Below are 12,019 nucleotides of genomic sequence, written 5' to 3'. Positions count from 1 at the left end.
TAATGAAAGGACAGTAGCATCAGTAATAACTGAAAAACATGAGTCTTCACTGAACAGAAGAATCCAGAGGAAAAAGAGTTAATGTAAGCTACCTACATAATATCAGATAGAAATTGAAATGGAAAACTAACTTTCAGATGAAGCAAGGTGTATGATGTTGTGTGCTAGCCTTGGATAAATAACTTTTTAATGGCAGCCAATATAGGCTAAGAGTTAGGAGACTGCTCAATTTTGGATGTCCTTGTCCATACTTGCTGTTCTTCTGACATAATCTTAAAAGGCTGTAAGTGAATTATTTCTTCCATTTCACATCCATGGAACTGGCTCCTAATCATCATAGGCTCTTTTGTATAGGCTGCCTTCTACAGGAAATACTTCCTGGCTTGCTCTTTTTGTGACTTATGTCATCATCTGGGAAGATGAAGGGGGGAAAAAAGGACATTTCGGGGCTACAGGCAGCAAGAACTCACTTAACATCTCTGTCTTTTTTCCGCTAGGGTAAAATATTTTCCAATTGTGTTTTATTCTTCAGTCATAATAGCTATTGTGTATGGGTTTATTTGGTGTCTCTTTGCAGTTATAGATGTAATGTAAAATGTGGATTTAAATGCCAGTTTAATGAGCTGCTATCAGATTATTCTGTGAGTTATCAGCAACTGAATAGGTGTATTTGCAGTTAAATAACTAAGAAACAGTATTTGGGAACTGGATTTTAGCTCAATAACTTTACAGTTACTACCAAATTGTTTGCCTACCCCCATGCATACTTGGAGCTACCTTATGTTACGTGCTTCTCATGGCTCACAGCAGTTCAGTGCCTGTCAGGCTTCTCCAGATTCCCCATGACTGAGCACAGGTGTTCCGAATGCACCTGAAGTAGCTAGAGCACTGAATTCTCATCAGCCATCTCTGGTGAGAATTAATCATAACTCCTAATTTCATATTTTCAGAAAAGTTCAGGCTTTTTGTTTGTTTTGTGTGAATGCTGAAGTCACACGTGAGAGAGTATGAGATACTGCCTGGCAGCTTTAACAACAATGTATTTGTGGTTTAATTCAGAATAGCAGATAATAGTCATTAACAGCATTATCCAATTGCAGATATTTTGATGCGTTGGTATAAAATTACTTCTTAAAACAAGTACCTAGTTATGACTGTATTTTAGAATTATAGTGGAAATGACTTTATATACTTAAAACTCCCAGTATTGTGTGTTAGCAGTAGTAAGCCTTAAACCTGTGTTTTTTGTCTACCTGTTTCAGGGTCTAATTCTTGGCTTGTACCAGAAACAAAAGGAGCAATTGTGCAAGGTGGATATGGCCATACAAGTGTCTATGATGAATTGACTAAGTCTATTTATGTCCATGGTGGATACAAAGCGTTACCTGGCAATAAATATGGATTGGTGGATGACCTTTACAGATATGAAGTTAATACGCGGACATGGTAAGTTGGATTTATAATGTAGGAAACTTAAGTTATAGGTTACTGAAAGAGAAAACACAGTCATAGAGTAGGGTAGGGTAAGGTTCTAGTAAAGTCATGTAGGTACCTCCATATCCTTTGCATGTTGCAGAACAGCGCATACTCTGCAACAAAGTGGAAGAATTGTGGTGAGGGACTAGACTTTAGTCAATGGATTAATGGAGCAATACATCGAAAGAATGGCAGGGAGGAAGCTTTGTGCATGTTCTACAAAGTGAGAAAAGGTTCTCCTATCCAGACATAACCACTAAGCAGAAACAGTACATGAGTGCTGTTTTCTTATGTTATGAATAAACTGCTAATGTATGGCTGTTATATAAGTAAATGGAAAACCTTAAGAACTGTGGAAGGTTACTTTTCACAAAACTACCAGAAATAAGAGAAAAAACTTCCAGCATTGTGTAGGAATCCTTAGTTATTAATGTTCTTGATGCTTCAATTTTTATCAGTTCCTTGTCCCTAAAGTTTATTGTAACTTATGAAGGCTGCTTATATGTTTTGTATAGAAAGGGACCTTAAATGTTTTTTCTTACCCTAGAGGACATTTGAGATCAAGAACGGTTTTTCGGAACATTTTTTTCTTGCAATTTAATATTTGTCTTGAGCACTAATGGCTTAACTTTAAGCACACAAGGCTTGTTCTCAGATGTTGGAAACATGTGGGTTTGATTTCACTGAGGCTCTTGATTTTGAATATCATTAACTCGTGGCACATGGAAACATTATTAAAAGGATTTTTTGTGCCTTTTAATGTATTTTTAAATCACTGGAATTTTAATGCTTTCTTATACTCTATTTTTGGAACAGAGTGATATTGTATCCTTTGATGGTCTGTTCAACAATATAATAATAATAATAGGAATATTTTTATGCATTATTCATATAAGAACTAATAACGAATGCTTCGATCTACTCTGTCCTAATGTGGCATTCTCTGCAGCTTGTAGAGAACTGAAGTCTTCTATTAGTTTCATGAGCATTACACTGGAAGTGAATTGTACTATGGGATGGAAAACTGGCTCAAGAGGATAGGGTAATGACACACAGTAATAAAATCTTTAAGCCTTTGTTTACTGTATCTGTGACATCTTATAATCAGTATTCAAAGCCCTCAGAGAGGTAACTGAGACTGAATGTGCCACTGGGGAGGTGCAATATGAGTTGGAACTAAGGCATTCTTGTGCCCATGTACATGGAATTTCTCAAACTTACATTTGCTTGTCCTCACTGTTTTTCTCTTGCACTCGTTCTGTTCTCTGGCAGAGGCTCATATGCTTCACTAAGTTTTGTTATACAGAGCTGTTTTTTTGTTTTATTCAGTGGCACATAGGCTTCCATTTCTTAATATCAATTAAACAAGCTTTATGTTTCTTGGAATGTGAGATGGCAGTATTTTAATTCGGAGTGTGAATTGTGTTTCTAATACATGATGGGGAATTACAGTGTTTCTAATACCTTCGTTGCTTTGCATTACTTGCCTGCTGCTGCAGCTGGCAATTGGGGGACAACGTGGACTTAGATAATGGCCTGAAACAGTGGAAGCACCTGCTGGCTCCTGGGTGTTTCCATTACCATTATGGAATCATGCTGGTGTGTGCAACGCTTGGCATTGGCACAGTTAATGTGGACTGATGTTTGCAGATACATGTAGATGTGCATAAATAATGAACTCAGCCTGCTGAGACCTCGCAGAATTTGCATGAGGTTGATAGGTGTTGGAGAGTTCTCAAGATTGCCTTCATTAGTGATGCTAATGAATAGTGAAAATCATGGCCAAATTAACAAACTTCCAGTTCTGCTGATTCTGGAGGAAAAGTTGCTGTTACCAAGAGGGATGAAACTTAGCAAACAATATGCAAAAATTAGGAGACATCCCACCCCCCACACACACACCTTATGCAATGTAGGGACCAGGACTGGGGCAATGTAGTTGTGTCACACATAGAGAAGTGAGTAGCCCTCAAAAAGTCCTGTGGAGATTGGTGATATATGCAGTGCAGGGAGGAGAGTCTTCAGTTTTCCCCAGAACAGTGTAGTCTCTTTAGGCCTTTAGTGATCAAAACAACTATTTGTAGACAGCTGCAAGGCAGGATAATCAAGGCAGAGCCTAGTGTATAGCAATTAGTGTAAATTAGGCAATAGGGGCTGTAGAAAACTGGTAAAGCACAAGACAGAAAGGAATTCTTAATCTGAATGGATAAGGTAACATGTTCTTAGTGTATTATAATTCTTTCAAGTCGTAGCAGCAGTATTTCTCCATTACCAGTAGAAAATAACTTAAAAATCATGTCTTATTCTATTTCCTTGTCATTCCAAATGTTCTATGTTGCTAACTGATGAGTAGAACCCAAATCTCACATATTTGAGTAGGTACCATAAGTATTCTCTATCAAGCTAATTCCTGGTTAGAAAAACACACTTATGGGGTACTCTGTTTTCAAAGTATGTTAATTAGAGATACACAAGAAAAATGCAAGTTGTTTAATAGAACAAAAATAAGAAGGACTAAAACCAGAAGCACATGGGTAGATATTCTAGTGGAATTGTCACATTTTTAAGCAATAAGAAAGCTCATTTATTTTCATTTAGTCTTTGACATTTCTTTTGATGTTACTTTCTGGAGCTAGGGGGGGAATTTATTTAAATAACAATATGAAAATTTAGGTTTAATGCCTTCTTTTCAACTTGTTCAAGTATACAATCTTTTATCACTTAAATATTTCAAGTTTATTGATCGATTTATGTATTATATCAAAACAATGAGATGTACTTTAGACACTCTCTCCTAAACATGATGATGATGTAAAAATATTGAAAAAATATTATGGATGTGATTCAAGAGGACAGCATTATTTAATCAGAAGGAAAGAGTGTTGAGTCTATTACAGGAAACAAATGACAAAACAGTTAATTGTAGATGTGAGCAGTGTGCAGTAGCATAAATGAAAGTGAGAGTCTAAACTTTAAATCTTAGATTATTGAGACAAGTGAAACGTTATTAGGAGAATGTAAAAAATATTTTGTACCAGTGATCTAATCAGCTCTTCACAAACATGTCTGCAGCTGGTTTTCTTAACTGGCAAAACCCACAAATGGTTACTTTCTTCCTTGGTAAGATTTATTTGCTGTGATTGAATCAAGTTTGTGTTCTGTTCTTTCTACTAACCTCACATCTGCCACTTTTAAACTGTAGCATTGATAGCTCTTGGCTACTGTTGGGACCATGTTATTGCTGTGGCACAAAGCAGACCACACAGACGCAGGCTAAAGTGAATGAAGAGACATCAAAGGCTCAATGTGTGTGGACTACTTTTTTTTCAGTGCAGAAATTTTGTATGTTTGAGTTTACCCCCCTGAATAAGTTTGTGAAGCAGTGCAAGTGTTTTTTATCATACCTAGAATGACTTCTACCATTTCTTTTCCAGGTCTGAGTGTTCAAGTAATTAAAAAAAAAAGTTTATCGTTTTACTATGCTTAGGATAGTCTAAAGATTCTTTTAGCCTTTTAAAGAATTCTTTATTGCAGTTCTTGGGCAAAAGAACAACATGGCTAAGGGTATATACAAGTAGGAATTAATAATATGAATGAGTTCACTTTTTACTAAAGTTTAGTATATCATTAATCATGTCTGAAGAATGTAAACATGATAAAATTTATTTCAGACACATTATTCAAAAACCTGTTTTTTAATTAAAAAAGTAGGACATTTTAAATGAATGATAAATATATTTGTTGTACCATGAGAAAATTCATAATCCTAGAAACAGTATGAATAAATTTTATCATGTTTACTGAATAATAGCTTTAGTTTAGTATTTTCCTTGTGTTTTGTATTTTTTTATCTATAAATTTTCTTGATGTTCAGTACAATTTTTCACATGTTAATATGTATTAATTTGTTCTTATATTTTGTAGGACTATTTTGAAAGAGAGTGGTTTTGCAAGATACCTTCATTCAGCTGTCTTAATCAATGGAGCTATGCTCATTTTCGGTGGAAACACTCATAATGATACTTCCCTGAGCAATGGTGCAAAGTGTTTTTCTGCTGACTTTCTTGCATATGATATAGGTATGTATTGTATTGTATTCTCATTTGAGTTCTAAATGTCACAACGTTTCTTTCAAGTCCAGATAATATGAATTTTTAATCCCAAACACCTTCAAGTTACTTATAAAGTGTACATGCTTTTGTTCCATAATTGTCTAAAGTTCTTGGTTTGTGGGGCAAAGCATAGTAGCTAAAATGATCAATTTTAAACTATGTGCCTAATACTATTTTATATTATGAATAGCAAATATATTGCTAAATGAATTACAAGGGTTGGTGCATTTTGGTATTACAAAAGTGAGTTGAACACAGACCCTAGCGTTATTACCTCTGAGGGTTTACATATTTTTCATAGATAATATCTACATAGGACTAATAAAATGTGTTGCTGGAATTAAACATAACTAATAACAACCCTCAAACAAACCAACAAAAACTGACCAACCCCCCCCCCCCAAACCAAAATATTTCCCCACAAGTAACACTTGAGGTTCCTAAAAATGTCTGGAGTTGATGATGCTTTGGAAAATACACTGCCTCCACAATGAGTCTGAATTGAAAATCAGGGAGCGGAGAAGCCAAGGTAGTTGGAGCTCTGAAAGGTTGGGGTAGTCAGATGGTGATGCTCAGGCAACTGCGAAAGGGAGAGTTGCCACAAGCTGAAAAGCAATTTGGAAACACAGGAAGTTCACACCACGGAAGCAGAGTGTTGAGAAACAGCCTCTTGGGAGATGGATTGTGGCAGATCAATACACACAGGTTGGGGCTGCGATAGCTGAGTTGTGTGGATTTTTGCTGGATATCTTCTGACAAGTTGCCCGCCCCCTTCCTGCCTCTTCCTAAGCATTTCCCATCAGAGTATAGATTAAAAGTTTCCTGTCTTTGAGACTACAATAATGGTTTGATCAGAATAACTGCATCAGTATTTGCCTGTTTCACATGGAGAAATACCCTACCCACAGTCTAGCATGAGCAGTCTTGCGGAGTGGGAGGAAAATCATGAGGGATATAGATCTCTCATTTAGATTAATTGAATAACTACATTAAATGAATCCTGGCAATAAAAGGATATGGAGTACTTCTGCAGGAGTAATTGTATTTTGACAGACAACAGTGCAGTGAAAATGTTCCAGCTCTTTGTGCTTGATTTCATGGGATAGAAGGCAGTCTTAGGGCGATAGTGCTAAAAAAGGTTTACTTTTGAAGCACCAGAGCCTGCTAGAATGCAGTGCAAGTGTCAAAATACAAAAATCATTCCCAGTTACCCAAATTCGAAAGTAGAAGTGAGCAGTAACAAAAGAACACCACAAAACTTTGCCAATAAAAGGTGGGGAAGAGGCTGGACTGTCATTCAGGGGGAATGAGATGATTGGGAATGACAGTTTTCATGAGATAATGTTTAACGGAACAAGGTGCAAGTTCTACACTTAGGAAATGATAGGAATTTTCTCCTTCAAATTGAAGGAAATGACAGTGACTTGTGTGTGAGTCAGGAGTGGCATGTGGATGTAGAAATGGCTTATACAGTCCTAATGAAAAGAAGAAAGAAGCATTGGTGTCATTCTCGAGGCCCTGGATATTTTTGTAGTATTTTGGCAACACACATTTCAGGAAGACAAACTCAAAGAAGACTCTGCATGGCAAGTGGTATTAAGGCTGACTGAAGCCTGAGGAGACTTTTGGAGATAATAAAAGGATGTGGTATATTTAATATCTCAAGAGAGTGGCTGAGAGCAGAAAAGGTTGTTGTTTATAAATATATGATAAGAATACAGTTTGGAAGAAAACTGTTTAAGATAAGACAAGATGTCAACTTTCAGTCTGTAGAATGGTTCCAACTGTTTGAGCTGTGCACTTATGGAAAAGCCTCCCTATAAGATTGTGAAGGCTATAAATCTAAGGGAATTTGATGAATCCATAATCTGTTTCTTATCTTGTTTATTGCCACTGCTGTTTTTACCACAAGTAGTTTTTCCCCTTCCCTGATTTTCACATCCATATTTTATGCCTAGGCTTTAAATACAAACATACAGCTCATATTTGGACCAAAAAAGCGCAGTCACTTGTCCTGGGAGCTAAAAAATGGGAAGTGGAGCAGTCTGGGAAATGGACTTGTGCATGATCCTGGTGAGAATAGCCTGTGGATATTGCCTGTATCTATTTTTGGCAGGCGTTTATCAGCTGCCTACAGTGGTAGAAGAGGCTGAGACATGATCCTTTTTATAGGGCTAGTTAATGGCTCTTTATTGCATTCCGTATAGATATCAATGCAATGTGTTTGCTTTAATACAAAAATAATGAGTAAATTAAGTACATGGAACATATATGAGTTATTTGCTGCAGGTTTCATCGGGTGTGTGAATAAAACCTTTGCAGAACAGTTGAATTTTTTTACTGTATCCCTGTATTATGTATTCGATAGCTTCTGGTAGGCATCTGATGATGTGAGCTATTGATTTTGTTCTCACTTCAGTTTATATTTGGTTTTAATTTTTAATGAAACAGAACTCCCTCCTCATTTTGGAGGATAATATTACTTATTTGTCTACATTTATTTGTAGAATGTGCACTCGTGAATCAAGAGTGTGAGTCCCAGAATCTAAATGTAACTTCCTAACTTTCACATATCACTACTTTTTTATCCTCCTTTATGAAAGTGTTTTATGCTGGTATTTTGTTCTTTTTTTTTTTTAAGTGGAACAATATTTTGATTTGTCCAGCCCAGTATGCTGTTTAATATGGTATTTGTGCTTTCTTGCAAGTCACATTCTCTAGGTGTTGTCAAACTGATGAAGTACAAAAGAAATGGCTGTAGTAATTACTCTTTGGATGTAGTAATTACTCTTGAAAAAATGAAATCTATGAAGATTGATTTGATTCCAACTTAATCTTCTGTATTATTCATTTCACCAAATTAAAAACCCAATTTCACAGACATACTCTTTCAAAAAACTTTAAATATTTTACAAAGAATTAAATAATTATGTAATGGGTCGATTTCAGAATTTTGTTTATTTTGTATCATGAGTTTTTGAACAATACTTGGAAGAAAAAATATATGATGCTATCAGCATCACGTTTCCTAGATACCTTGCAAGTGATGGCATGTTATGCCCTGTCTAGTAAAAAAATGGGTGCTGTCTAGAAACCAGCTGAATCCTGGAAATAGAGTCTGTACTATTTATGTTCAAGTTGGGCTATAGACTATGTTTGATTATCTCTCCTACTATATGTGACATAGTGTTATGGATAGATCGCTTCAGCTTTTCATTATCCATGAAAACATTGTTTTTCATATTAATGTGAAATAACTGTTTGGGTGGCTTCATCTCAGTTAAGTTAAGCTTTCTAAATTGTTTGTTGCTAATGCAATTTGGTAATTTTTAATCCACACTCCTCCTCTAGTCAAGGGAGGGAGATAAGTATCTCCCAGAGAGACAGGGCTGCCACTGGGATCAATCTCAAATGCTGTGGTTGACCTTTGGTTTCTAACTGATGTAGGTTTTTGGCTTTTCTTTATCCAGTGAACTATTGTTCACTGGAGAGCCATAGTTACTCATTTGGTGCATTGAAAAACCAGCTGAAAGGCCTCAGGTGCTGAGATCCTGCCTGTTACAGAGGTGGCATCAGTGCTCAATCCAGGATGTTTATTCACTTCTTCCATGATAGCATTTTGAAAGGTACTTGCAGCAGTTTCTTCATTTAGAAAAGAAATTGCAGTAGGTGTGTATAGAAAAATCATATCTGCACTGCTTGTGAAAGTCTGTACTCTGTGATAGCTCTTTGGGACTCAGGGAGTTACACATGCAAGGGACAGTTTATGTATAGTCATCATACATAGTAATAACAGTTAATACCCACTGGGATGTGCATGTCTGGAAATCTGACTGCATACTTGTAATTAATAATAGGGATTTATTCTTTTGAAATACTATGATATCTTTTTCTTTAGTCTTTGCTGTGTAATTGAGAAACTATATATTATGACTGGTACCCTGCGTTCTCCCAGCTCCTCAGCACTGCTTGGTAATATATAAAAAATGCATACATTTGGAAGACTGAGGTTTGGTAAAAGGAAAGTAAACACTCAGCACTCACTTCAAATTCTGTTAAGTGCCTAGGTCCCACAGAGGTTAGTTTAAATAAACATGCAGGACTACATAGGACTAGACGGGAAGTGTGACGCGTCAGTATTGATGTTTTGCTTATCTTTTCTATTTGGTACAAACTTAAGTCTTTCTTTCGGGGTTTTTTTTGTTGTTGTTGGTTTTGTTTCTTTTTTCCGTTACCGTTGGCTTCAAGTTCACCACTGTGTTTTCTGCCTATGTAGTGGCAGAGTGGTTCAACCGGGCCCGTGTGCTGGGGAGTTTTTTCTGATTTTCTGAATACTTGATTAATTTAATTATATTCATTGTATAAGGAATAGAAAACACTTTGGAGAGAAACCATTGTTGTCTGTCAGCAATACAAAGCTCTAGTCCACTTCCTGCTACAAAGTACTGTTGTTTTGCAGAAATTGGTCTAATGAATAAATATCTCATTAACTGGGCTGAATTTTGTGAAAGGTTTAGGGTAGTGAAATAAACAGCAAAGTAGTTCTTAGTTTTTTTAAAACACATATAAACAAGATGAAATCACTTTGTGAAGACATCTCATTCTTTTATCATGAGAAAGGATTATTTGATGCAAGTTAGGACAATTTGAGGATGCTTTATACATACATTTTCATGAATTCTGGGCAAAAATAGAACCTGGATCATCTGTCATATGGCTTCCAGTGTAACTGAAATGAGTTGAAGACTATTATGGATTCTTCTTGCTGCTATTGGCCTTTTGGTATTGCTGCAGTCATAGTAAGCCCTCCCAGACAAAAGTCTTTGATAACGTCCTGAAAAAAAGCAGAAGTTACGTTATGATTATTCAGTCACACTCCATCTTCTGGACTATGCTAGCAACCAACTTTCTGGAACCAGATTATGTCTTGTAACCAGATTTGGAGAAAGAATCCTATCACCATCTGTTCCCTCCTCTAGTCTTGGGAAGGAAAGAGGGGTTCAGCATTGCAGCTTTATTTCTTCACTTTTGTCCTCAATCTTTCACAGAATCACAGAATATGCTGAGTTGGGAGGGACATAGAAGGATCATCAAGTCCAACTCTTAGCCCTGCACAGGACTTTGTATCTGGTGGAAAGGTTGAAAAACCATATCATGTGTCTTTCTTCCTTATCCTGCCCTATAATTAATGCTGCAGTGCTGATAAATGTTTTGGATAAATCTGGTTTATAATCTGTAGGACATTAGCATTACTGCAAAGCTTTTCTCTCTCTAAATGTGTAGATGGGTGGTTGGAAGGCTGTGTCCATGTGGGTTTTAATTTTCTGAACAACAGCTCAATTTTCACCCCAGGGATCCTGTTGAAGTAATACTTGAAAATAATTAAACCTCCCCTGAAATCCACCACCACTACACTATATATTTATAAAAATATGTGTTACATATATATAAATATGTATGTATACACAAATGTTGCTTATGTGCATGTTGAAGAGCTTGTTTTATGCCATCTTCAGATAAAAATTTTGGAGCTGTACTCTAAACCTTTAGGGATAGATATGTGAAGTATTAGTTGCTTTGGGGTTTTTGGTTTTTTGTTTTTTTTTTTTTTAATTGTAGAACTGATACAGGAGCCACCATGTGCTTAAAACTTGCATTTCTATTTCAATCAGGGCTTAGAAAAGTAATTTAGATTATATTTTATGAGTATTCAGATGCAAAATTTGCAAATAAAAATAGATTATTAGGCACACAGAATCAGAGTTTAAAACAGATTCTAACTATTGAAACTAGTATTAAAATATGTATGCATAATTAAATAGATGCTTTTTTGAAAGATTAAGGATATTTATTTTAGTTCCTGTCCAAATGGTACTGTTAGTAAGCATATATCTCTATGCCTAAGTTCCTTAAGTTTCAGTTTATGAAGTATTTAGTCTGTCCTTTTGTTCCACATATGCCAATGCTAAGGTATCTGGATACCCTAGAAATGTATAGAGGAATACTGACAGGGAATCTCTATAAAAGCCGAAAACTGAAGTCATTGGAACATGGCAGCTGTTTCTATGTTCTCTCCTACCAGTTGTTATATTTTAGCATTGTTTGTATCTATGGCAGAAGTGCAATAACACATATATTTACACCAGTAATACACTCCACAATGTTTCTTTTGTAGTATGCAAATTCAGTTGCTTATGAAAGACAATATTACATGTGAAATATTGAGTTTATTCCAGGGTATTCAAACAAAGCTTAAAAGCATTTTCCTTTTTTGGAAAAAAAAAAATCAAAATTATCTCAGGAGATTGACTTTAGTTCCACTTGTAATCAAACCTATTACTTGTATTTTGTAATAAAATGAATTGTTTAGTCATAAATTGTTTGCTTGTAAAAGAAGTTGTTTCACTTCTAGTCTTTGTCATCAACAAAAT

At 35.8% G+C, this 12,019-nt stretch overlaps 1 protein-coding gene across 1 annotated transcript in view; it reads left to right on the top strand.

Moving 5' to 3' along the window:
* ATRNL1 (attractin like 1) overlaps window positions 1-12,019 on the top strand; it is a gene marked incomplete at its 5' end in the record, with an annotated part of 477,341 nt that overhangs the window by 76,644 nt on the left and 388,678 nt on the right. The window contains 2 exon segments of the mRNA XM_032694659.1: window positions 1,263-1,446; window positions 5,401-5,555. Of these exon segments, the coding sequence (XP_032550550.1) occupies window positions 1,263-1,446; window positions 5,401-5,555 (339 nt within the window).

The sequence above is a fragment of the Chiroxiphia lanceolata genome, chromosome 8, assembly GCF_009829145.1.
Source record: "Chiroxiphia lanceolata isolate bChiLan1 chromosome 8, bChiLan1.pri, whole genome shotgun sequence".
Lineage (NCBI taxonomy): Eukaryota > Metazoa > Chordata > Aves > Passeriformes > Pipridae > Chiroxiphia > Chiroxiphia lanceolata.
This window is presented reverse-complemented; position numbering and strand designations above follow the sequence as displayed.